The sequence below is a fragment of the Lynx rufus genome, unplaced genomic scaffold (assembly GCF_022079265.1).
Source record: "Lynx rufus isolate CCGP_SWC_20201006 ecotype Redwood Valley unplaced genomic scaffold, mLynRuf1.p SCAF_5, whole genome shotgun sequence".
Classification (NCBI taxonomy): domain Eukaryota; kingdom Metazoa; phylum Chordata; class Mammalia; order Carnivora; family Felidae; genus Lynx; species Lynx rufus.
The window spans coordinates 6,063,795-6,089,458 of NW_025814867.1; the positions used below are offsets into that span (position 1 = coordinate 6,063,795).

The window sequence follows — 25,664 nt, forward strand, 5'->3', positions numbered from 1 at the left end:
CCACCTCTGGAGGGGAAAGGGCCCCTGGGGCTGGAGGGGGAATATTCCAGAGGACGGAGCTCTCTCTGTCTTCCATGGAGGGCTTTGTTTCTTGCTGGTCCTTCCCGCCCAAAGGGACAGACAAGCCTCATACTCGCAGTGTGAGTGTGGGGGAGGCGGAGAGAGAGAGGTGCTGGGGCTCCAGTGCTCCCACACACGCACGGGTACACACGTGCACACACACACACACATGCGCCCTCTGTAGGGATCCTTCTGGCATTCAGGGAAAGAGACCACAGGACTCAGTCTTATAATTTTTATAAAAACCCTCAACCTGGGGCTGGCCAGAGGGCGGAGGGCTGCAGTGTTTTTCCTAACGGAATCGAAGAGAGCTCCAGGGACTGGGCCAGCTCCTGGAAGCCCAGAGAGGCAGCAGCTTTGACAGTACGTTAGAGCTGAAGGCAGTGCGGGGCCTCTAGCTCCAAGCGAGAGGCTGGGAGCAGCCACACCAGCCCTGTCCCTACCTGTGGACAGAGGGCCCGGCCGGCTTGGGGCAGCCGCCTCCAGAATCCCCAAACCTAGTCCTGGAGAGACACCTTCACAAAGAGGGTGGCAGAAGGGTGCTGGTCTCCGTTCTTTGACAAGAGGTGGACGTGGCGGTATCCTGGCAGGTGGATGGGCAGGAAAGAGCACACGGAGAGTTCCGGTCACTGGATGAGGATGCTTCAAGGGACAAGGGCCCCAGCCCAAGAGACCGCAGGCCCTGCCTCCCCGACCTCGCTGTCTCCCCCCCTCGACACACACTCACCCTGCTTGAGGCTGCCCAAGGGGATGGTGCTCTGGCCAATGAAGTCGTTCTTAGAGGAGGCGTCATAATCCTCCACCAAGAAGCGCACGAGGGCGAGCTCAGGCACAACCACCTCGAACTCAAACTCTGTGTCCCACCACGGGTTGAAACCTAGGGGTGCAAGCACCGCGTCAGCAGCGTGGACGCCAGCTCCGGCGGGGGGGGCCCCGCCCAGGCCCCGCAGGTACCGTTATTGGTGACCACAGCCGTCTGGCGGCTCGCCGTGTCCCGGCCCACGCCGTGGATCTCCACCGTCACCTTGGGGTCCACGATTGAATTCTTATTCTTGTTGACTTTTGGCAGCTGCTGCCCGGAGATGACCTGAGGAAAGGCAGGGGACCAATGAGGGGTCGGGAATGGTGGTGAGGGAGGAGGGAGGTCCACAGGCTCCTGTCCCCCCCGTGGCCGGCCGTACCCTGACACTGAGCCGCTTCCGGGTCCACCAGGGCCCCTGAGCCAGAGCACGCGAGTTAAAGGTCGAGTTCGGGTCTCGCAGGAAGGCAGGCTTCAGCACGTACCCGCAGGCCCCGTTGTCCTGGAAGCGGCCCTGGTACACATCCATCTCTGGGCCAGGTGTCTGGAAGTTGAGGGCCACTGGAGGCGAGACAGAGCAGTCACAGGCTGTGGGCTGGTCTCCGGGGCCCCAGAGCCCGGCCGGCTCAGGGTAGACTGAGGCCTTAGAGGCCCACGGGGAGGCGGAAGCAGGGCCCAGCGCCACTCCAGGGCCTGCTGCCCCCCTGCCACCCTCCCTGACCCACCACACCAGCCTCACGTTTTGTTGCTGGTGCCAGAATGCAAAGCCCTAGTGTGCTCACCATGAGGTTTCAGACACTGTGACTTGCTGGCGGGGGGATTATTTTCAAACCGAACCCACAACGCGCTGTGTCTGGCCCCTGGTCCTCTGGACCGAAACCCTCACCCAGGCCTCCTCCCAGGCCCCGCCGGCCCATACCGATCTGGCAGCCCCCGTTCCACATCTCCACGGGGCTGTAGTTGGAGGAGTCCGTTCTCCACCCAGCAGGGTAGATCCTGCTCAGGTGAGTCACATTGTGGCGAACAAAGCTGTTTCCTGAGAAGGTGTAGGTGGTCAGAAGCGCACACCCCCCGGGCAGCCCAGGACCCCCCCCCCCCCCACCCACCCACCAGCTCTATCTGGTGCCGACTCGGCCAGGTCCCGAGCAGGGGGAGCCAGGCCTGACCGGTCCAAACGGTCAGACAGATGGACAGCACCCTGAGGGTGCAGGGCCGGGGCTCACCTGACTCTTGGAGCAGCCGGAGGGCGCGGTTCTCAGAGAAGGACACCATCTCATAGAAAGCCTGCCCTGGGGTGCCGGGGCCGGAGAAGCCCCCAAAGTGGACACTCTTGCAGTAAATGACCATATCGGAGAGCTCCTTCACTAGCCTGAGCTTGTCCTCCTGGGGGCCATGGGGAGGCCCCGGTTAGATTCAGAGGTTGGGGCAGGTGGGCACTGAGAGAGCCAGAAACCCAGACACGGAGACAGAGGGAGACAGACAGAGAGAGGGGGGCAGAGGGTCTGAGTGGCAGCCACAGAGAACTGAGACCAGGCAAACATCCCATGATGGGGGAGGTCCCGGGGCTGACCCCTCCCCCACAACTCCCCCTCGAACCCTGGGCTTGTGCTGCACTCGGCTCCTCACTGCGTCGTCCTCCATCTCAGCAGCCTCATCCTCATCAGACACGACAGTGGCTTCAGGGCCACCCTCCCCGCCAGGGGGCAGGAGCCCCCCAAGCTTCTTCCCCTTCAGCAAGATCTTCCCCTTCAGTTGCTACGAGTGGAGAAGCAGCTGGTCAAGACCAAGCCAACGGGCCTCCCGGCCAGTCCCCCTGCCCTCTCATATGGGTACCCCCGTGCCCACCGCGAACCTCAGGGGAAGGCAGGCTGGCAGTGGCCCCGTCCAGCGGCCGGTCCAAGAGCATGGGGCCCAGGATGGTGCGCAGGTGTCGCGCCATCACACGCTGCTGCTCCAGGCTGCAATGGTTCTCCAGGGACAGGATGACGGGGTAGGGGGACGCCTGGAGGCCCCAGGGCAGGTTAGGAGGGGGGTGCCGCCCTTACTACGGCCCTCCTCACCCGCCAGGAGCGCGCCCACCTTGAAGGCGTAGTCCCTGATAGCCCTGAGCACGTCGCAGAGGAGGATCTTGGAGGTGAACGTGTAGCCGTGGTAGATGATCGGCTCCAGGTTGGGGCCGTCCCAGCAGTCGAGCTCCAGGCAGCGGCAGCCCTTGCACAGCGCCCTGCGGGTAGGCGTGGCGGCTAGTCCCTCCGACCCCGCCCCGCCCCGGCCCCGGCCCCGCCCCCAGGCTGCCCCGCCCCGCCCCGCCCCGCCCCGCCCCCGGGCCCCACCGGATGTAGGCTTCGGTGCTGCTGGGCCCGGTGAGCTGGTCTTCCAGCAGGTAGGTGTTGTGCGAGGAGGACATCAGGTAGTGGCTGAGCGGCTGGCCCATGTCCTGGTAGACCCGCCGATGCGCCAGGCTGAAGGCGCTGCCGTCGGCGGACAGCAGGTACATGAGGAAGCCGTCCTTGGTCATCTGCCGCTGCGCCTTGGCTGCGAGGGAGGAGGCCGGCACCAGTCAGAGCTCTGGAGGCCAGCCGCCTCCCGGAGACCTTCGGGAGGAGCCCCCTGCTGTCCCCGCCTCCCTGTCCCGAGCTCGCCCCGGACGTCTCTCGGAAGAGGTAAGTCTGGTAAATCATCAGGCTGTCATTACCCCAGAGTGGGGCTCTGTCTCTCCCTCCTCCTCCCCCTTCCCCCACCCTCTCGGTCCCCCACACCGAGGCCCCCTTCTCAGTCTGCCTCCTCCTCCTCCTCCTCCTCTGGGCCTCTAGACTGAAGCACAGGGAGGGGCCCAGAATGGGCACAAAGAAGGAAGCAGGAAAAGGGTTTGTTTTTCCAGCCTCCTCTCCTGTTTCCTGGAGGACCCTCAAACCCCTCTGGAGAAGGACCCGAGAGAGGGGTAGTGATGCTGGAGTCCTGTCTCCCATCTGCTTGCCTTCATGGGGCAGGCTGAGGCACCCCCCTTCCCTCCAGCTCCTGACACTCCCCAGGCGTCTCCCAGCCAGTGTAGACCCAGGGAGTGCAGGCTGAAGGCCCCAGCCAGGCCCTCACCCGTCTCGCTGGGTTCATAGCGCTCAATGAGAGAGAGGGCCAGCGCAGGCCCCGCCGCCTCCTCCCGCTGCTGGTGCTGCAGGAACGTCACTAACTGATCCACCGACAGCGTCTCCCTGGAGCCTGCGGCCTCCGCAAAGGTGCGGTCAATCTCCTCCCGCTGGGTCAGCATCTTGTAGAAGGCCTCAATCTCCTCATCCTCCAGCGAGTCTGTCTGGGAGCGGTCACATTCCTGCAAGGCCACGTGGGCCGGGCTCAGAGCATGCTCCCCACTAGGGTCTAGGGCCCACTGCCACACAGAAGCAGCCCTCACTCCCTGCCTCACCCTGAAGATCTTCCGGGCATAGCTGTCGTCCACCTGGATGTTGAGCTCCTTCAGGAAGTTCTGCAGCTCCTTGAAGCTCATCTTGTTGTCCTTGTTTTTGTCAGCTTTTCGCAAGCAAGAGTGAATCCAGCTGGGCAAGAAGTAAGGAAAGAAAGAACCCAGGAGCCCTGATACCCCCACGGTCCCAGCTAGAGCCATGTTTCAAGCCCAGGGTGAAGTCCTGGGCCCAGGTGGACTGAGACCACCCACAGACAAAGCCCCCTGCAGGTGCAGCTGCACATCAGCATCCCAGGGACAAGATCCGATGGGCTCTTCGGAGAAAATGTTACATCCTATTAAGGGGTCTATTTTCTGTTGGCTGGATTTGAACCTTTTCACATTTCTAAAGACATTTATTTTCTCACTGTGGAAGAGTTCGCTTATAGACAACTTAGAAAATGCAGAAAGTAGGGACGCCTGGGTGGCTCAGTCGGTCAAGTGTCTGACTCTCGATTTCGGCTCAGGTCCTTATCTCACCGACGTGGGATCAAACCCCATATCGGGCTCCACACTGAGCATGGAGCCTGCTTAAGGTTCTCTCTCCCTCTCTCTCTCTCTCTGCCCCTCTCCCCAGCTAGTACTCTCTCTCTCTCTCTCTCTCAAAATAAATAAACTTTTAAAAAAATGCAGAAAGTAAACAAATCCCCCGTAGTTGTATCACCCACAGATTATTACTGTTACCATTTCAAGGTTTGTCCTTCTGGTTTCCAATACATCATTGTTAGCCAACTTGACTAAAGCACGTGAAGCTTACTTTATAGGAAACATCAAAACTTTAAGCCACAGATCAGAAGGTGAGGATATCACAAGCAAAAAACAAAGCCCGGCTCATGCTGTCACGATGGGGGCACTTAGGCCCCCACCTCTCCCTTCTGTCCCCTCTCCCCTCAGACTAGACCTGGAGAAGTCAAGAAAGAGGAACCCCACAGTACATTCCACAGAAATTTGGGAACAAAGACAACGACCATAATTTTTAAAAACCAACAGCAGGTTTTTAGAAAAAGTCGCAAAGGAAACAACATAATTGATGCCATATAAACTTTACACAATTCTGAGGGTCAAATAAAGAAAAGAAAGTCCAGAAAACAGTACGATGACCCTAATAACTAAATGAGAGAAGGACATGAACTGACCTTTTATAGACGTTCTCGGTAATCAAAGAGACTAACAATTTGCAAATGAGCTGCGGTTTCTTAAACTGTAGGATCAGCAATTTCAAAGTATGTTACTTTGAAGGCACGCGGGGGTGAGGTGACACGGACACTCCCATCTTGCACTTGGACAAAGGAAATCAGTTCAACCCTTAGGAATGTGGTGTAGACATACAGCTAACGTCTACACGTCTACATCATTTGACTCACTAATTCCACTTCTAGGAATCTATTCGTAAGGAAATACTCCTACTAAATACTGAAAGGTTTTATGAACATAGTTCTTTGCCATGTTACTTGTAGTAGTGAAAGACTAAAAATAAATGTTCACCGCTAAAAGAATGGAGCGCTAACTTATAGGGCATCTACTCAATGGAATATTACAGTCCTTACAGCTGTTTATGGGGAAAGAATTATGACGTAATGTTACACGGAAAGTGGATACAAATGTATGATCTCCACTATTTTTGGCAAATGCATCATGAGGCAAATTGAAATGCAGAGAAGATTGGGGGCAGAACCCAATCAGCAGTTTCTGAAGGAGATGGGTTTTGGGTGCCTTTAAAATTTCATTCTAACATAGCCATATTTTATGTATATACTTACATGAGAAAATAATTAGGGCAGAATTCTAGGTAAAAAAAAAAAAAAAGAAAATCACGTTCAGAGTGGTCCAGCCAAGCATGAGGTCCCCATGCCGACTGCTATTCCGTAGGCTGGAATGGGTTTATGACCTTGAGGTCTGGGCAGCAGAATCCTCCAGAGGGCAGAAGCCTGTCCAAGCACAAGCCTGTACTACAGCATTGGACTTTTAAGAAAGCTCAAAATCAGGCAGATATAGCCTTGAGAAAAAACACTTAAAACTCTCTGAACTGCTGAAAATCAGAGAGTAAGGAAATTTAAATGTGTAACTTACACTCTGAAAACGACAACACCGTGTTGAAAGAAACTAAGGAAGACCTAAATAAATGGAAAGATACCCATATTTACAGATCACAACACTTGATTTGTTAAATGGGGAATACTCTCCAGATTGATCTACAGATTCAACACAACCCCTATCAGAATCATGCTGGCCACCTTGCAGAAACTGATCCTAAAATTTATATGGGGCATCAAGGGACCCAGGATAGTCCAAATAATCTCACAAAAAAAAAAAAAAAAAGAAAAGAAAAGAAAAAGAAATTTGGAAGACTCACACGTCCTGATTTCAAAACTTAGTACATGAACTAACTGGGATTTTAAATAAATAAATAAATAAATAAATACATAAATACATAAATAAATAAAACAAAAAAACTTAGTACAAAGTTATGGTAACTGAAATGTGGTGCATGCATATGTATAGATAAATGGAATAAAACTGAGTCATTAAACCCTCATATTTATGGTCAACTGATTTTTGATGAGGCTGTAAATACAGTTCAATGAGGAAAGAACAATCTTTTCAACAAATGGTGCTGGAGCAGCTACCTACATGCAAAGAAATGAAGCTGGACCCCCCCCCCCAACATCATGCCACAAAAACAAATTCAAAATGAACCAGAGACCTGGGGTGCTTGGCTGTCTCTGTTCATAGAGCACGTGACCCTTAGTCTCAGGGTTGTGAGTTTTTGTGTTTTTTTTTTTAATTTTTTTTCAACCTTTTTATTCATTTTTGGGACTGAGAGAGACAGAGCATGAACGGGGGAGGGGCAGAGAGAGAGGGAGACACAGAATCGGAAACAGGCTCCAGGCTCTGAGCCATCAGCCCAGAGCCCGACGCGGGGCTCGAACTCCCGGACCGCGAGATCGTGACCTGGCTGAAGTCGGACGCTTAACCGACTGCGCCACCCAGGCGCCCCTCAGGGTTGTGAGTTTAAGCCCCACACTGGGCGTGGAGCACCCTTAAAATTAAAAAGAAAAAAAATCAAACACCTAAATGTAATAGCTAAAACTGTAAAACTTTTAGAAGAAAACATAAGAGTAAATGTTTGTGACTTTGGGTTAAGCAAAGCCTTCTTCGATATAACACCAAAAGTCACATCAACGAAAGCAAAAAGTAGCTGAATTAGGCTTCACCAAAACTAAAAACTTGTGCTTCAAATACCATCGAGAAAAAGAAAAGAATCCCCAAAATAGGAGAAATTATTTGCAAAGCATAACCGAGCTGAGACTTGTGTCTAGAATATATAAATAACTCTTAGAACTCAATTATAAAAAGACAGGGGCACCTGGGTGGCGCAGTCGGTTAGGCGTCCGACTTCAGCCAGGTCACGATCTCGTGGTCCGTGGGTTCGAGCCCGCGTCGGGCTCTGGGCTGATGGCTCGGAGCCTGGAGCCTGTTTCCGATTCTGTGTCTCCCTCTCTCTCTGCCCCTCCCCCATTCATGCTCTGTCTCTCTCTCTGTCCCAAAAAAATAAATAAAAACGTTAAAAAAAAAAATTTAAATTTAAAAAGACAAAGAGCCCCAGTGAAAAACTGGGCCAGGGATCTGAGTAAACATTTCTCCAGAGAAGATGGCAGAAAAGCGCATTAAAAAAACAAAGCAAAAAACAAAACAAAAAAGCACTCCACATCATGAATCAAATGCAAATCAAAACCACAATAAGATACCTATCAGAAACCAAAACACAAACCCCAGAAAATAGCAAGTGTGTTGAAGACTTGGAGAAAATCGGAATCCTTGTGCACTGTCGGTGGCAATGCAAAGTAGTACAAACACTATGGAAGCCAGTATGGTGGTTCCTCAAAAAGCTGAAAGTAGAATTGTCATATGATCTAGCAGCTCTCCCTCTGCGTCTATACCCCCGGAGAACTGAAGGCAGGGTCTAAAGAGGTATGCCCAGAGTAGCATTACTCACAACAGTGAAAAGGTGGAAGCAACCAGGTGTCCCTCAGTGGATGAATGGATGAACAAAATGTGGTCTGTGCAGACAATGGACTATCATTATTGCACCTTAAAAAGAATGGAAACTGTGACGCACGCTACAACGTAGATAAATCTTAAGGACGTTATGCTAAGTGAAATGAGCCAGTTGTAAAAAGACAAATCCTGTATGATTCTACTTATCTGAGGTTCCTAGGGTCGTCGAATTCATAGAGACAGAAAGGAGAACGGTGGTTGCTGGGGGCTGGGGAGTGGGGATTGGAGGTGGGAGGATGGCAAGTTGTTTAATGGATGTAGAATTTCAGTTTTACAAGACGAAAAAAGCTCTGAATGTTGGTTGCACGACAATGGGAATGTACTCAACACTACTACGATAGTTGAAGACGGTAAATTTTATGTTACGTATATTTTACCACAATTAATTTTTTTTAAAAGACCCATTTAATGGGGTGCCTGGGTGGCTCAGTTGGTTAAGCGACCAACTTCAGCTCAGGTCATGATCTTGCAGTTTGTGAGTTTGAGCCCCGCGTCAGGCTCTGTGCTGATGGCTCAGAGCCTGGAGCCTGCTTCCGATTCTATCTCCCCCTCTCTCTGCCCCTCCCCTGCTCACGCTCTGTGTCTCTCTGTCTCTCAATAATAAATAAATATTAAAAAAAATTTTTTTCGAAGATCCATTTAAAAAAGAGCTTAATAGGGGCACCTGGCTGGCTCAGTCAGTAGAGCGTGTGACTCTTGATCTCAGGGTTGTGAGTTTGAGCCCCATGTTGGGTGTAGAGATTACTTAAAAATAAAATCTTTTTTTTTTTTTTAAGAGCTTAACAACACAAAATGGGCAAAGGATCTAACGGATATTTCTTCAAGGAAGATATACAAATGACCAATAAACCCATGTAAAGATACCCGACATCATTAGCTATCAAGGAAATGCAAAGCAAAACCACAATGATGCCGCTTTATACCCACAAAGCTGGCTACAGTAAAAAAAGATAGTAACAAGCCTTAGCGAAGATGTGAAAAGTTGGAACCCTCATACACTGCTGGTGAGAATGTAAATTTCCTCATTGGAGAACAGTTTGGCAATTCCTCGAAAGGTTAAACATACCGTTACCATAAGACTTATAAATTGTAGGTATATACCGCATGAAACTTCTACACAAATGTTCATAGCAGCATTGGTTCATAAAAGCTCCAAAGTGGAAACCCAAATGTCCATCAACTACTGAATGGATAAAGAAACTGGGGAATAACCACGCCATGGAATGTTATTCAGCCATAAGAAGGAATGAAGTCCTGATTCATCCATTCAGCATGGATTCGCCTGAAAAACATGGTCAGTGAGAGAAGCCAGTCACAAAAGACTGTATCTTGTACTTACGTGAGATGCCCAGAAAAAGGCAGACGTATAAAGCCAAAATGTAGATTAGTGGTTGTCTAGGGCCTGGGGGGTCATGGGGAGATGGGGAGTGGCTGCCAAGGGGTGTGGGGTTTCTTTTTAAGGAGACGAGATGTTGTAAAATTACTTCCGACTCTGTGAATATACTAAACAGCATTAACTTGTACACTTTAAGCAGGTGAATTACACGGTATGTGAATTATATGCCAATAAAACTGTCATTAAAAGAGGGGACTGGAGCTGGCTCCTCCCTAACCCTATGTACCAGAAGCCCGATCACTTTGAATCCTAGGCTAGCATGTTGTGCACCCAGACTTGGAAGTGAATTTGTCTTAAGCCCACAGGCTGGCCTGCACACCAGGCCCCGGGAAACTTGGGCCCCACTCCCCCCAGCATGGCACAGGGGGTACCAGGGCCTCCCAAATTCCCAGAGAGAAAAAATGTAGTAACTCCAGGAAACGTGCTTAAAACACCCAAGGCACGGCCTCTCGTGGAAGCAGGCTGCTGCCGTTAGCCTCACCTGTGCTGGTTATTGGTGGGGAGAAGAGGGGACATTGGGGGGTGCACAGTGTAGGCCAAACAGGGCTCCAGGTACCTTTTCTGCCTCCCTTCAGCTAAGGACTGAACTGTGTTCCCCCAAATGAATACGGTGAAGCCCTAACCCCCAATATGACGGCATCTGGGGATCCGTCTTGGGGGGCTTAGATGAGGTCACGAGGTGGAGCCCTCATGATGGAATTCGTGCCCTTATGAGAGGACACACCAGGGATCGTGTTGACTCTCTCTCTCTCTCTCTGCCATGTGAAGACACAGTGACAAGGCAGTCACCCACAAGCCAGGAAGAGTGCTGTCATCAGAACCCAACCATGCTGGCAACCAGACCTCGGACCTCCAGCCTCCAGAACTGTGAGAAAGTGAACTTCTGTTGTTTAAGCCCCCAGGCTATGCTATTTTGGTGCGACGGCCCGATCTGGGTATCTTCCGTTCCCATGTGGCCCTGGGGATGGCCAAAGCCAGTATCCACAGGCTGGGCCAGGACCCACTGCCACCAAAAGGATACTGCTGCAGCTTCTGCCGCTGGTCCATGGAGCCCGAGTGGTGGATGATCTTGCGCAGGCCCTGCACCCAGTGCCGGGCGTCAGCTGGCGATGGGGCGATGAGGTCTAGTGTATTGCGCTGGTCCTTGAAGACGATGGAGAAGCAGCGGTCCTCGGGCACATCGCGGGCATACTTCTCCAGGCCCTCCGTGCGGTGCCCCATCCGCACCTCCTGAATGTCCTCAATGGAGACTGCAAAAAGGGGACAGGTGGCAGAGGGAGCTGCGAGGCCAGTCCCTGCCCCCGATGCGCCCAAGGCACAGCGTAGGGGCCGGTAGAGCCGGGGCTGGAGCTCTGCGATCCAGAGACAAGGAGAGGGACAGGAGGACAGATGAGGCGGCACAGAAGGGAGGAAGGAGGCCAGAGACTGAGGTGTTGGAAGAACGTGAGACACAACTGTGGTGCGCAGCGGAAACGCACAGGGAGGGACAGAGGGAGAGGCCGACCTCGGAGAGGGGCACCTGGGACCCCAGCCCTGCTCTTTCTGGACCGGGAGGGTGTAGGACCCCTGGGAGAGTACTGGGGCCAGACAGGGCTTTTAGAGATGGGGGAGACCACTCTGGAGCTTGGAGCCTGCGACAGACAGGAGGCCACAAACCCTCCTCATTGCCCTTGACTTTGTACCGTCTTCCCCTCAGACGGCCATGAGAGCCTCCAGGCCCCTCTCCTGACCATCCAGGAGGCAGAAGCCATCATGGCCCTGGGGTGTGGGTGCAGAGGGAGAAGTGCTTGCGTTGGAGCGTAGACAGGGCCTTGCCCTGCATGTGTCTGTGTGTGTCCTGACCTCAGAGAACCCCTTGGCAAGGAGGGTGCAGGAAGGCCGTGGCCCTCTAGGACCCCAAGGGCTGCCCCTTAGGAGGCTGAGGGAGTACACCATTCTGTCCTCAGAAGCTGGGGGGAAAGGCCTCCCGTCACATTCAAGCCCTCCAAGCTTCAGGGAGCAGCAAGCCCCTGCCTCCCTGCTACCCCCAGTGTGTCCTCCCTGGCCTGGCCGTGAGCCAGTCCCACCAGCGGGGCTCACGCTAAGCTGCCCAGCATCAAGGTTCAGGCGCTGCCCCTGCCCCACCCGCGTCCTGAGCCATCCACATCCATCTGTCTCGGGTCCTAGACCAGCTCTGGCTACAAGCTCACCTCTCCTCCCGGTGCCTGCCTGCACCCTGAGTGCCCAGACGCCTCCCAGCCACCTACCTACAAGCCCTAGGTGTATGACATGTGCCCCCACCTGGGCAGCAGGCTCTGATGGCCAGACACGTGAGCCCTAGGCCATCTGGGGTGCTGGGGGTACCTGCGCTTAATCCCTCTGCCCACGGCCTCCTGTGCTGGCGAGGCTCACCCCAGCGGCAGGCAGCTGACCCAGGCTGGGGTGACAACAGGAAACCTGAGCTGTGGAGCTGGGCCAGCACCCCCACCCGCACCAGAGAGAGATTCCAGATGCCTCCGCTGCTGATAATGCCTTGTCCGCCTCTGGGAGCCAGAGTGGGGGGAGTGTGGTAGTGGAAGGGTCAGGGGAAACTTAGCAGGAAGCAGAGGCAGAGAGAACTGGGGGCGCTGCTCCCCTCCTCCCTCACCTGGCCTCAGCTTCCCCGAGGACAGAGCGCATTTGGGGCCAACAGTCTCGCTGCTCACCCAGAGGAGGGAAGCAGCCAACACGGGTGCTCAGCCCGAGAGCTGTCTCGGTGTCTCTGTCACGGAAGAGAGCCTCTTCTAGCCATGTTCCTCACCTGAGCACACCTGGTGCCTGACCCCCCACCTGTCACCCCTGCAGCCCCTCTGCCCAGGCCCCTCACTTGTGCCCCTTGCTCGTTCTCCCCTCTGCGTCTTTGCTCACGCTGGTCTCCGGCCTGGGACGCCCCTCCTGCCCTCGTGTTCACAGCTGTCCCAGGATGAGGGGCTCGTCTCCCCAGCCCAGGTCCCCTACCCCTGTCTCCGCCCACCGCCACCAAGTGCTGGGCACACAAGTGTACTGGCTGCTGTGCGGGCTCTCGGGAATCCCCAGGGCTCAGAGAACAAGATGCCCCGTTCCCACCATGCCGCCCCCCCCCCCCCCAGCATCTAACAGGAAGCCCCATATCAGGGCAGAGGCCTATGAAGGAGACTGGCTGGTGCCACGGACAGGGAAGGTCTGGGTCGCTTCCATGCTGTGCGGCTGATGTGCACTCGGGTGGTTTTTTGAGAGACTTCAGGCTCCATCCGTTCCAAGCCGACCCTGCCCTGCTCAGAAACCCGGGGCCCATAGCCCCAAGGCCCTAGCCCAGCTCCCCATCCGACCCTGCTCCTGCCCCGCCTCACCTCCGGCCCTGCTACAGGCCACAGGGCCAGCAGGCCATACTTTCTCAGCTTACTACCTCAGTTTCCCGAGGCCGGCAAACCCTCCCTGGGCACCCTCAGCGGGCAGGCCCTCCGCTTCCTGCTGTCCCCCCTCCCACCCCGGGCCTGTCGCCCGTGTCTGATCTCACTCCCAGCCGACTGACCCTGTCTCCGTGTGCCCCCTCCCCCACCCTGCCACTGCCACAGCCAAAGGCAGGGATCTGGGTTGTGTGGAATCCAACGGCAGCGATCTTCCTGCGCGGTCCAACACAACAGTCACCCGCCGCATGTGGCTATTTAGATATAAATTAGTTAAAATTCAGTAGAATTAAGAATTCAGTTCCTTAGTCACCCCAGCCACGTTGCCAGTGCCTGATGGCCATAGGTAGCCGGTGGACCTCTACTGGACAGCACAGATCTGGAACATTCCTGTTACCAAAGACAGTTTTTTTGGGGTAGCACTGATCTAAAAATTTCCCACCACGTAAAGATGCGGAGGGGAACACTCGTGTTGCAGAGCCTTTAGGGCATTCTGTGTTAAGAGGTAGCTGTCTCTGTGAGGGCTTGCTGGAGGCGCTCTCCGTTTACAGGCCTGAGGCTTGGGTTCCTGGGCCTTTTCAGAAGCTGCCAGAAAACCCTCAGGCCCAATACCCTCAAGGGAACTGCCCAGCGAAGGGCTCCCTCTGCTCCACCCCACCTCTTCGCTATGGCCCCAGTCCCCGGGGAGGAACCGCCTCCCGCAGCCCCACCTCATATCCTGGCCACTGACACCAGGAAGGGCCTTATCTGCCCCCGGACTTTGGGCCTGGCTTGTGGCCTCGTTACACCTGGAGTCAAACTCCACCCAACTTCCCTCCCTCCCACATCTGTCTCAGTGGATACCCCGTGAGTTCAGACAACACTTCCAGCAACCTCCCTACTTCTGAGCCGGACCTTCCCATCTGTGGTCGTGTTTATACACCCCTACCCCCCAAAGGCCTCGCCGTCTGTGGTCCTCCGTGACCACCCTCTCTGGCCCAGACTAGGCCTCAGTTTCCCTATCGGTGATTTAACAAACTCTTCTCCGCCACCCTTGCCAACTTTCAGTCTCCCCACATCTGGTCCTGGTTGTGTGACCGACCCGGGCCCCACCAGGCCAGGCCTGGGCTTCCCTATGTGGGGTCCCGGTCCAGGATTGACCGTCCCCCACTCCCTGCCCCAACCAGCGTCAGTTTCCCCACGCAAGCACAGGCTCCCCACTCTGCTCCCACCCTGCGGCCCTGGGATACTCACACAGCTGGGACTCTGGGGTCCGCATGACCTTGCGGGACTCCTGCCAGATGGTCTTGCAGTCTTCCTGCAACTTGTAGAAACGCTCCCTCCGCCATGAGTTGGACTTCACCTTCAGGAGCTGGCTGCCCTTCAGCAGGACCTGTAGGTCCTCATCATCCTGTAGGCCTAGGGGACAGAGCTGGTGAGATGCCATTGCCTCCGGTGTCCCTGCTGCCACCGGACCCATGCTAGCTACTCCCACCTCTGGACCCTTTCGGAGCCCACTTCTCACCAGCCTCCTCCTCAGCTCTTGGTTCCCTTCTCCCACCTTCACCCAAGCTCCAGCCTGATCCTGGAGCCCTGCCTCCTCCAGGAAGTCATCTCTGACTGCCAGCTGAGGCCATGTAAACCTCAGGACACCCGCCCACTGAACGCCACACTTTATACACCGTGACCTGCCACCCACAGCTGAATGGACAAAGGGAAGGCAGCTAATTCAAGAACATCTGGTTCCTGAGGTTTTTTAGGTGTCCTGGGACACCTAGAAAATGGCCTTAATGGGGCGCCTGGGTGGCGCAGTCGGTTGAGCGTCCGACTTCAGCCAGGTCACGATCTCGCGGTCCGGGAGTTCGAGCCCCGCGTCGGGCTCTGGGCTGATGGCTCGGAGCCTGGAGCCTGTTTCCGATTCTGTGTCTCCCTCTCTCTCTGCCCCTCCCCCGTTCATGCTCTGTCTCTCTCTGTCCCAAAAAAAAAAAAAAAAAAAGAAAATGGCCTTAAGACAAAGTATGCCCCTCCTGGTCATACTTAGGGATGAGACTGATCTGAAGGAAGCTGGGACCAAAATATCAGGAAGGGCAGGAAAGAAAAGGTCTTGAGGTCAGAGCAGGTGTAGTTCTTGGTGTCAACAGTATGGTTGCAGTAGGGCCCTTGTGTCCGTCCCTGCCTCCCTCACCCCTGCTGCCCCCACCCTAACTTGCACCTGCTCGAGTAGGTCTCTGATCCTTGCCCCCAGGGAGACCAATGAGCCCACTGGGGCCTATGTTTGGCCTGCTGGGATGCCCCTGTCTCTCCCTGCCCGCTTCATCTCTGAGTGTCCTGGGTCGGGGAACCTCAGCGTATCATAGCCCTGAGGCACAGCACAGCCTTCTCAGCAGCTGAGGCAAGACCTGGTCCAGGGCGCCAAGTGAGGACCAGAACCCTGACTGCACGGCCCCTCCTGCCCAGCTGTCTTCAGACACACAGGCTGGCTTGCGTGGCGGGGGCTCCCAAAGATATAATGCCCTTTGTCCTACCAGCTCCAAGCAGGAGGCACCAAAGGGGCACGAGGCCTGGCTCCCCGGGAGCCCTCATCCCCAAGCAGACCCTGTATCAACTGTGATCGGGGAGGGACCACTCCCCACCTTAATGACCCATCAACGTAATACAGAGATAAATGCGCCTAGATCTGTATCTGTCACCCAAGCCAGAGGCAGTCCAGCAGCCAGCTCTGTTCAGAGGCAGTCGGCCATCTCCCCTCACTCTGTCCCCCAAACTAAAACTAGGTGGCCCTTCGGCAGTCCTTATCCTTCTGCTCCAGCAGAGTGGTGACATCAGGGACCACGTGGGTCCAGTCTGAGGGGCCTGTGACTAGGCCTATAAGCTTTGTTTTTCTGAGCCCAGGTCCGCAGCGCCTGATAGGCTCTCCAGCTTTATCCACGCTCCCACTCCCCCCACCGCGACCAGCCTTCCCCACACCCCCACAATTCCTACAGAACCTTCTGGACCACTTCCCCAGGCCTCAGCCACCCTTACCCTCCCTATCCCTCCCCGATCTCCTGCCTCCACTGGGGACAGTACCCAGTGCTGAAAACCACCCCCCCCCACCCCGCCCCATGGCTTTAGGCAGCTCCCCTCTGTCTCTGGGCTTCTGCTCCCCCATCAGCACTGGGTCAGAACAGCATAGGAAGAGGCGTCTGTGGGCCTCCTCAGAGGTGTCTGTCTGATGTGCCTTCTCCCTCCTTTGTCCCAAGTCTCCCCACACTTCTGGGAGACCCCGCTGGGAGACCCTTGGTGTGAGCAGTCCTACTTCAGCCCCTGGGGAGGGTCAGTGCAGGAAAAGGGGGCTCCTGCAGGAAGTCCTAAACTGTCGGCTGTGTCTGTGGCATTGAAACAAGAGGAAGGGGGAAGGGAGTTCCCGGATGCCCGAAGGGGGTCCCCCAGCCTCTGCTGGGGCATTCATTCCGCTGTCCTTTCTGAGGCTGAGGTAGGACTGCCAGGGACCTCTCCGGACCCTCTGCCTGGCCCCCGCGCCCAAGCCGGGCACTCATCAGGGCCAGCCGCTGCCAGCACCACAGATGGTAATGGGGGGACGGGGTCGGACAGTCGAAGGTGAGCCCCACCCTCCGGCCCTGGAAAACACCGTGAGGAGATGACATGTTCATCCTGTCCTGGAGCCGGGCCGTGGCCCTGTCTGCGGTCAGGCAGAGATAAGTCCCCCGGCTGCCGACGTGGCTTCCGGAACACGGACCTCAGCCCCAAGGTGGGCCTTGATAATCGCCACTGCCTCCTGGGCCATTAGCAAACCTGGGCAGGCACCCCTACCTCTGAGCCTCACCTGCGGCCCTTTTGTCTCTGAGGCCTCCGGGCTGCCCGCCCCACCACTTTTCCTCCCTGAGCACCCGGAAAGTCTAGGGACACCCCGCGCCCAGCCCCACCTGCTCATCTGTGGTACCTTCTCCTCCTGAGAAGGGGCCTCTGAGCTCAGGGGCCCCTGGGCTGATGTGCAGCCTGCCCCGGCTGGCTACACGCAGCGAGGTGGCCTCTGTGAGTACGGAGGGTGCTGCGGGTGCCAAGAGGCTGAGGGGGGTGCCAGGAATCCTGCCCCCGTGCACCTAGGGTGATGCATAATGGAGACAAATCGGGTCTGGGACCCACGGCAACGCACAGCTACACAATCGCACACTGCCGTCCTCAACATCGCCAGAACATCGTCATAACAACGATAATAATAGCAGCCACCATAACATTAATGGTCAGGATTTGACTAAGATACTGATCTTAGCACGTGTATTTAATCTCCCCAACAACCCTATGAAGAAGGCACTATCATTACTCCCATTTTACAGATGAGGAAACTGAGGCTCAAGGAAGTTACACGGTGGAGTCAGGACTCAGAAGCCTGCCCAAGGGTTAGTGCTAAGAAACACTGCCTTATGTAGTCACTACTCAGGCACAATGAGTAATGTTACAAAGAGCACTGTCAGAAAATCCACGTAACACATATTGTAACACAGAAAAACAGAATCGGTCACCTGGGACATGCGCAGTCACAAGGCATCACACTGGATCAGACGCTGTCACACTGGTGCCACGGTGTCACACACATGTTACATCTCATCGCTGCTGCACAGTGGCCCCACGTGCCGCACGAGGGACAGAATCACCACTAGGTCACACACTGGGTCACCCAATGTCACATTTGTCACTCACACTTGCACAGCATCACACTGGATCACGTAGTCTCAAACAATCATCTCACTGGGTTACAGAGTCATTACCCTGGGCCACATACCTAGTAATGCCTCAGAAATCTGTAAACAGGAGGGGCTAGGGGTGGCAAGGAGGGCACTTTGGAGGGGCTCAGGTAGATCAGAAGAGGTAACCAGTCCCCCCATACTCCCTCCACACGCCATCCCTGCAAACACAGCCCCACCGTGGCTCTCACTCACAGAAGCACCGAACATGTCCAATCAAAGGATCGAAGGCAGGAATCCCGAGCTCAGGGACATACGGTCTACCTACATCGTGTCCCAGCTGCCTTCCCAGCGGAGCTAGGTGCCCTCCTGGTCCCTTACCCAGCCTCTGCCCATTGAGCGCTGCCACCTTGAGACTCTGCTCCTGCAGGTAGAGCTCTCTGGAGCGGGTCCGGCTGCGGATTCCTAGGCATTGCATGACGCTCCCCGGTGCCTCTGCCGCCACCGAGCCTGGCCCGGGACAGCAAAGCCTCTAGAAAGCCCTGGCCGCGGGGGCGGAAGCACCGCCCCGAGGGGAGCAGGGGAGGAGTCCGGGCGTGGGGGGCGGGGCCAGAGTCCAGAAGGAGGGGCTAACCTGGAAGGGCGGAGCCTCGGCCCTAGAGGCGGGGCGTGAGAGAAATCTGGGCTGAAAGGGGCGGAGGCAGACCCTAAGAGACGTGGCCAGTCCCGGGGGGGCGGGACCTTCGCCCCCGGGGGGGCGGGCCCCAGGCGGGGAGAGGAGGAGCCAGAGAGGCGGGAGTGGGACAAATCCGTAACCCAGGAAGCAGATCTGTGGCGAAAGCCACAGCCCAGAAAGCTGATAGGGGGCGGAGCCACAGCCCCAGAAGCTGGGGTCGGGGGGCGAAGGAAAGGAACCGGGTCTGGGAAGCAACTTGGAGGCAGAGCCTCACTCAAGGGGCGGAGCCGAGGTCCAGAGGGCAGACCAGGGGAGGGTAAACCGCCCTAAAAACGCGGGGTTCGCGCAGGGAAGGGAGGAATTTCGGCTTTGGAGGCGGTGTCCACCGGGGAAACACCTGCTGGGGGCCGGGCGAAGGACCAGAAGCTGGAGCGAGATTGAGCAGAGGAGGGGAGACTGGGTGGCGGCGGCCCCCGCGGACGAGTCTCGGAAGACGGGATGGGGCGGGTTAAGGAGGAGCCTGGGCTGGAGCCTGGGGCAGACCACCAAGCCTGCCAAGTATTTCACCTCAATTACTCAACGAATTCATTGTAATTCAGCTGTTGCCTCGCTTGTGAACCTCGGGCGGGCCTGTTTTCTTTTCTCGGTTTCTCCACCAGAGTGGGGTCATCTCCACGGTTGCGAATGCGAATGGAATTCTCGAAAAAAGGCTGATCTTAAAAATGAGCCCATTCACGCAGGCTTGCTTTGATTAACAGACGAGAACTACCGCAACTTTATACAAAACTGGGCCGCCAGTGTGCTCGGGAACAGTGGGACCTTTCATGTAAGTTACAACTTCTCTTTCATGCATCCAGCCCCTACTGTGTGCCAAGGTCAGAACACCACCCAGAGGCCTGACTCACCCTTCTTTTACTCTCCGCCTCTGAATAGTTCCTCCATTCGCCTCACTGCAGCTCCAGTCACCAGCGCGGGCAGTGAGTCACCCTCAAAGCCAGCCATTAGCACAGCCAAGCAAAACAATACTAACATTAAACTGAAGCGCACAGTGATTTGCCTAAGGTCACGTCACAGAGAGTAAGTGCATCGTGAGAACGTGTGTTGGTGTAGATGAGCTGAAATACCGGCACAGGCAAGTTGTTCTTTATTTGGAGGGGAGCGGGCAGAGGGCAAGGTAAGCCTGTTTTAGAGAAACCACACAAGGGTTCTCATTCAGAGGACCAGGGGACCACCCCCCACCCCCAGGGCCTATGGATAGAATCACACTTCAGTGTAACTTGCTTCCTTCGAACGCTCATGTGTTTTCTTTTATGCACTTAAACACATGACCCTGAGGAGGCGTCCACAGGCTTCATCTGACCACCAAAGTGACCTATGGCACAAAATGTTAGGATCGGCGTGGATCGGTGTGCCTGTGGGGTATGGGCCTGGAACTCCGGAGACAGGCAGGTTTGAAACATAACTGAGGTGAACAGGGGGCTGGCCACCCCCACCTGCTATGATGGCTCTGGAACCGTTATCTCTTGAGGGCACCGGCTTTTTTGCCCACCCGGAGCTCCTATGCCCATAAGTGCCTTGTCCTTACGACATCCCCTGCAAATGGATGTTGTACACCATGGGTGAAAAGAAAGGGCCCAGAGAGGCGAAGACTTGCTCAGGGTCATAACATAAAGAGATGCGAAATGAGGACTGGAGCCCAGGGTTGCTGGGGCCCAGATGGGGGCCCTCCTACAGCCTGCCTTCCGCTTTCACAAATGCCAGTTGTAGAGTGGGGCGGGGTGGATTTGGTGCAGGAAAAGCTGGTAAAGGTGGATGTGTTCCGTGAGGGGAGGGCCTGGGAGGTAGTATCCTTTCGGGCACACTTGGGGAGCTGCTGGAGAGGCCGCGACGGGCTAGGATGCAGGCCTGGCTGGAATGGAGACAGCAGGGGTAGTGGAGGAGGGGAAGGAGGCACCAGAAAGAGCCCCTTGGTTCTCGAGTCCTGTTCTGGTCACAATTTTCCTAGCAAGGGACTATCTTACGGTGCCCCCTCATCTCCCGAAGAACGCACAGGGCATGATCACTTGGGGGTGAACCTCCTGCAGAAACGTAGCCCCTGCTGAGTACCAGGCACTGTTTCCATTGCCTTATACATATTACCGCATTCAGTCCTTACAGCAAGCCTGTGAGGTAGGTAGCATTCTTCTCCCCTATTTTGCTGAGGAAACTGAGGCACAAAGAAATCAAGGGATCTGTCTGAGATGAAAAAGTCAAGGCTTGAACTCATACAGTCTGCCTCCAGAATGCCGGCCTATAGACTACACTTCATCCACATGCATCTGGGGTGAGGACGTAAGGGACATCTCCTATCTAGGTAGGCTGTGTGGCGCCCTCCCCCCACCCCCCCCCGACCCCGGGGCCAATGGAGGGGGCCTTTCTGCAGCAGACTGCCAACTGCCCAAACCAGATGGTGTGGTCCTACAGCACGTGTCCAGTGCCGGGGGGCACAAAATATGAAAGGGATGCAGCGTGGACAATCTGGAACAGCACAGGTCACAGTGACCACCCCTTCCCACCATCAATTCTCCTTGACAGGTTCTTGCTTCCTGATTTGGTTTGTAGCAGGGGGGACAAAGGTAATTAAGGGACGCAATTCTGGGTGATGTGCTAGAAGTAGGAGGGCCTTCAGAGAAACGATTTAGGATTGTAGTGTTCATGACGGCCCCACAGGAAGGGCTGGACAGAGTGAGGCATTTGGGAGGCAGGTCTCAAACCGAAGGGGCCAGTGCGGCCAGACCCACGCCACAGTCCCTCCACGTAGCTTCCTCTCCGGGGAAGACACCAGGGAAGAGCTATTGCACAAAGGCACAGATGCCCGAGAATGGAGCCCATTCCAACATGAGCTGGGCCAGAGGCGACCAGAGGGCTTGCAGGAGGAGGAGATCTGAGGGTGAGACAGGCATGGAAGATGTGGCAGTCTGCAGGGTAGAGGGCACTAACCAAGGGATGAGAGAGAAAGCAGAGGTCTCTACTCTGGTGCTCTGAACCATCCAGTCTCCCTTTCTGCCAGTCTGGCAGAAGCACTAAGAACACGTCTGGTCTGAGGAGAGAAGAGGGAGCACTGGAAAGGGGGCAGGAACCCCATGAGCCAGCTGGACGAGATTGCCTGGCGGAGCCCAGGCTACTGGTGTGAGGGTAACAGCTCTGGGCACTGAGCAAAGGTCTCTTTGGGCCATGGAGACCACGTGCAGGCCAACTGGGAAACACAAGATAGACTGGGGGCTGGCTGAAAAGAACATCTCCTATCCCCCTGAAACCCAGGGGGTCTCTAGTGGTCAGCTGGAGGGCTCTGCCTTTCTCCTTCCCATCTATTATCTCCCTGTATGGTTTAGATGGTTGAGTGGTGGGCACTGAAGCCTCCAACCCCAGGGACGCCAGAGAACGCGGAGTTATGGTTAAGCAGTGATTGGCGTGAAGGGCAGGGTTTGCTGAATTGGCAGATGATCTCAGGAGCCAGGAGGACAAGATACCCTTAAGAGTGGGTGAGTCCCCAGCGCCGAGCAAAGAATGCCAGACCAGGTTGAGGGTCCTGACCTGCCGGAAGACCGCCAAGGCCCTCCCCCGCTGCTTTTTCTCCTGGAGGGACAGCAATATGGCCAGGAGCCGGCCCAGACTGTTTCCCCGGTGGGTCGGAGGGCCAGAACTCGGCTGGACAAAGGGTGAAGCGGCAGGCAGTGCGCGGTGAGACTTGGCCCGGCCCCGCCAGGAGGGTGCGCGGTTACGAGGGTCGCGCTGCTCCTTCCAGCTGGTGCATCGCTGACCAGGATTTCTGCGCGGGGCAGTTACGGCCGCCCAGCCCGAACTTGCACCCCTCCTCCTCTCCTTCCCTCCCGGCTCCTTGCACACCTCCGCCTCTCCTTCCCTCCCCCTCCTCCCCGCGCCACACCCGCTCGGCCAGACGCGGTCCAGGCACGCCTGGGATTTGGGGAGTCTCTCGGGCAGCCCGGACGGGGCGGGGAAAACTTGGTTATTCGTGGATGCTGGTTCCGTCCCTCCTCGGCCCCTCCGTGCGCAGCCGACCAGAGAGCCCAGCCTTCTGAGACCAGAAAAAGGCAGAATCTTTCAGGCAGAGTCGGGGGTAGCCTTCAGGGAAGTCTTCAGAGTCACGACCCCCCCCCACCTCCGGCCAGATCTGGGGGACAAGCCTGGAGACGCCCAAGGTCTTGCGGGGCAGTCCCACCCCGAGAGTCCTGGGCCGAGATTTCCCCAATGCAACAAAAGGGCCGAGAGGCGGGCCCGGGGCGGGGCGGAGGGCAGCCGGAGGAGCCTCGGGCCCCCCGCCCAGGGCCGGGAACGGCTTTCCGCGGGGGTCGGCCCGCTCAGGGTCTGCCCGCACGCCAGCCAGGAACTCACCGTGCAGGGTCAGGAAGTCCCGGCCCGAGTCCATGCCCGACGGGCGGCGCAGCGGGAGGGGGCGCCGCGCGACACACGTGCGCGGCGACTGCGCCGATGGCCTCGGGTCCGAGCCGAGTAAGGTGGAGGGACCCGAAGGGACTGCGGTGGGAGGAGACCGGAGGTGGGCCCGGGACACCGCCCCGCCCCCTGGACCCGCCAACCCGCGTCTCTCCCCGCCCTCTCCAGGGGATCGGGGAGGGCCGAGGTGGGGGCCGAGCAGCCCCCCCCAACCCTGGCCCAGGCTAGTGGGCGCGTCCCGGCCAGAAATAGCCAGATTCCTCCCGCTTCCTCCGCCGCCGCCACCCACAGGCCGCGGGCCCTGTCATTACCGCGGGCGGCCCGGCCCCACGCCCTACTTGCAGGCGCCTCGCCAGGGTTGGGGTGATGCTCGAAAGAATCGCGTCATTCTGGGGAAAGGACCGCGTAGCCTCCGACGCCCAGCCGGGCTGCTGCGAAAGGGAGCCTGGGCGGCCGGGCGGCCAGCAGAGGTTCCCCAGAGCTGTACTTTCCCTTCTGCAAAATGGGTGCACGGGCACGGGTTAGGAGGTCCTCGGAGAGGTATGCCTGAACCTCGTCCGAAGGAGGGTACCCTCTTCTCTCGATGGGAAGTTTCTAACCTTTGGTGAGGGCTGGGACTCAGGCAGGGAAAGTTTACAGCAATTAGATGCAGGGAACTCACCTATGAGCCTCTCACACCCCAACCCCCTGGCGATCTGTGCAGTAGAGTGGAGGGACGGGACCTAGGGTGGGGTTACATCTCCAGGGTCCTTTCTTTGGGTAGCTTCCCTTATGGTCCCTTGTATCCCCCCAAATCTTGCAACCCAGACACCCTCTTTATAGGGCACCCAGATACCCCCCCCCCCAGAAAGTCCAGGAATCCTGCTGCCTCTCACCCTTTGGGAGAGCCTCCAGAAGGCCCCCCAGGATGAAGGGTGCCGGGCCCACCAGTGAGTCATCCAGGCTTCCTGGGCTGGTAAAGCCGATGTGAGAGTCTGGCAGAAGCCCGTTGGACCCCTCTTGGAGGAGGACGAGGCCTGGCTCACCTCAATCCTTCCTCTTCCCAGCCACCCGGGCCTAGGTGGCCTTGAATACCTCAGGGAGGGGTGTAAGCCAGAGGGCAGATCTTCCTGTTCTGACGGCTGAGACTGGGTCGGAACTTCCAGACTTTGGACAGCCCCCTCCCCGCCTGTGCCTCCCGCACATAGAGAAGGTCTAGTCCTTTATCTGGCACTGAGTTCGGTGGTCCTGTCCTTCAGTAGGAGCGCCGCCCGCCCCTGCCCCTGGCAGGCCTGTCAGAGCCCTCCTTGGTTTCCCTTCCAGTCTGGGATGAGCACGCCCACACCGGCAGGCCTCACGTTGGAGCCCCCGCCTGGGGGCAGGGTGGATGAGGGGGTCCTTTCTCTGCCCTCACATCTGTCTCTCCCTCTCAATTCTAGGCCAGAACGCATGTCCCCAGGCCTGCCCTTTGGGGAACACTGACTTTCCCAGGGGGCCCACAATACCCTCTACTCAGCAAGTCAGGCCTCCTCAAGCCCTGTTCCTCTTTCCAGGCAGAGACCTGCTGAAATTCTGACACCAGCAGTTGCCTTGGCTTCATCTCAAGCATCATTCCTATTTATTCACGTCACCTCCCAGCTCTGAGCCCCAGGCTCCAAACTAGAGCGTTATTTAGGACTTTCGCCCAGGTGCCTGGGGTGGGGGGGGGGCTGTAGCCAGGCTCTTCCTTTAAGTACCCCAGACCCACCCCACTCAGGCCCTCGTCTGGCATCTGGCCCAAGCAGAGGAGCTGAAGCCTCCTCCCTGGCCTGAGATTATTAGGCATGGCTGACTCAGAGTTGGCACAGGCAGCCAGGTTCTGCCAGAAAAGAGGGCTGGGCGACGCCCTGCTCAGAGCAACCAGGATGCCGCCCTGACCTGTGGGTCAGTCTACACTCCGGGGTACTGTCCTCACCTCCCCTGTCGGCCCCTCCCTCTCTCACAGGCTGGGAGGCACTCTGCCTGCCTGTGCGGGGAGTATAGCTATTCGTCTTTGGAGGGGAGGGAGCCTGGAGGGCCTAGCATGAGGCTTTGTGCCCAACCACAAACCTCTGCCCTAAACAAGCAGGGCCCTCTGTGGGCCCAGCCCTGGCCTGGCGCCTGAATTACCGTCCCCGAAACCCAGCTCTCAGTTACCTCTGCAAGATGCCCTGAGATCCTGGTGACTCACAGGACTTCTGGCAAGCTCAGTTAGTGTGCAGAGAGGGGCCGTGCATGGCCAACCATGTTGTCCTGTGGTGGAGTCAGGCATCTTGCCACCTCAGTGGACCATCCTGTCTTCAGTGTGTGTGGGGGCGGGGGGGAGGGGTGCAGGAGAAGGGGGCTTCTGGGATGACTGCAGACAGGGGACACCTAGTGAGACCTAGTATTAGGGTCGTGCCTACCTCCAGTCACTTCCCAGGCCACTCCACCACTGTTCATTCTAGAGGCCTGGGGAGGGAAAGGATCAAACCTGAATGTCAACTTTCGGGACTGTCGGGCTCCTCTGTGCTTCAGGACTGGCCCCTCCCACCCCATCCCCCAGAAATGCAAACCTAGGCAACTCTGAGTAGGTGCGGTGGTTTATTCCGCCCTTCCTGGTCTTAGAAGCCCCTGCCCCAGGGCACGGGGATGAGGGGCTCTTTAAATCAGCTGCGTGGCTTCCTGTTGTGACACTTTGAACAATCCCTTCATTTCTGTGAG

At 56.7% G+C, this 25,664-nt stretch overlaps 1 protein-coding gene and 2 long non-coding RNA genes across 7 annotated transcripts; 2 read left to right on the forward strand and 1 right to left on the reverse strand.

Annotated features, from left to right (window-relative positions):
• Positions 1 to 281: 281 nt before the first annotated feature.
• Positions 282 to 23,002, reverse strand: PLCD1 (phospholipase C delta 1). Of its 5 annotated transcripts, none has more exons than XM_047099331.1 (15): positions 22,905 to 23,002; positions 14,406 to 14,570; positions 10,790 to 11,018; positions 4,278 to 4,407; positions 3,953 to 4,184; positions 3,193 to 3,394; positions 2,939 to 3,083; positions 2,712 to 2,861; positions 2,456 to 2,614; positions 2,083 to 2,242; positions 1,779 to 1,895; positions 1,242 to 1,420; positions 1,015 to 1,147; positions 788 to 937; positions 282 to 643 (listed from the first exon to the last, which is right to left on the reverse strand). In XM_047099331.1, exons 1-15 carry the CDS (start codon positions 22,936 to 22,938, stop codon positions 558 to 560), a joined length of 2,271 nt encoding a protein of 756 aa, XP_046955287.1. In that variant the 5' UTR covers positions 22,939 to 23,002; the 3' UTR covers positions 282 to 557. The 5 variants fall into 5 exon arrangements, with proteins under 5 accessions (XP_046955287.1, XP_046955289.1, XP_046955286.1 ...); XM_047099333.1 differs by lacking the exon at positions 22,905 to 23,002 and adding an exon at positions 18,218 to 18,314; XM_047099330.1 differs by having other exon boundaries at positions 3,953 to 4,407.
• Positions 3,388 to 9,959, forward strand: LOC124526363 (uncharacterized). Its single transcript, XR_006965653.1, has 2 exons — positions 3,388 to 3,522; positions 9,149 to 9,959. It is a non-coding gene; the product is annotated as an uncharacterized LOC124526363 (long non-coding RNA).
• Positions 15,113 to 19,564, forward strand: LOC124526364 (uncharacterized). The gene is made up of 2 exons (XR_006965654.1): positions 15,113 to 16,902; positions 19,172 to 19,564. It is a non-coding gene; the product is annotated as an uncharacterized LOC124526364 (long non-coding RNA).
• Positions 23,003 to 25,664: the final 2,662 nt, after the last annotated feature.

What these genes read in the sequence shown, in the direction of transcription:
- PLCD1 (XM_047099329.1), bottom strand. Translation starts at nt 14,631, where the DNA reads ATGGGTCCGGTGGCAGCAGGGACACCGGAGGCAATGGCATCTCACCAG. An exon ending in CCAGCCTGCCTTCCCCTGAG is followed by an intron (nt 2,615 to 2,711) that starts GTTCGCGGTGGG and finishes CTCCACTCGTAG; the next exon opens with CAACTGAAGGGGAAGATCTT. An exon ending in GAGTGCAGCACAAGCCCAGG is followed by an intron (nt 2,243 to 2,455) that starts GTTCGAGGGGGA and finishes CATGGCCCCCAG; the next exon opens with GAGGACAAGCTCAGGCTAGT.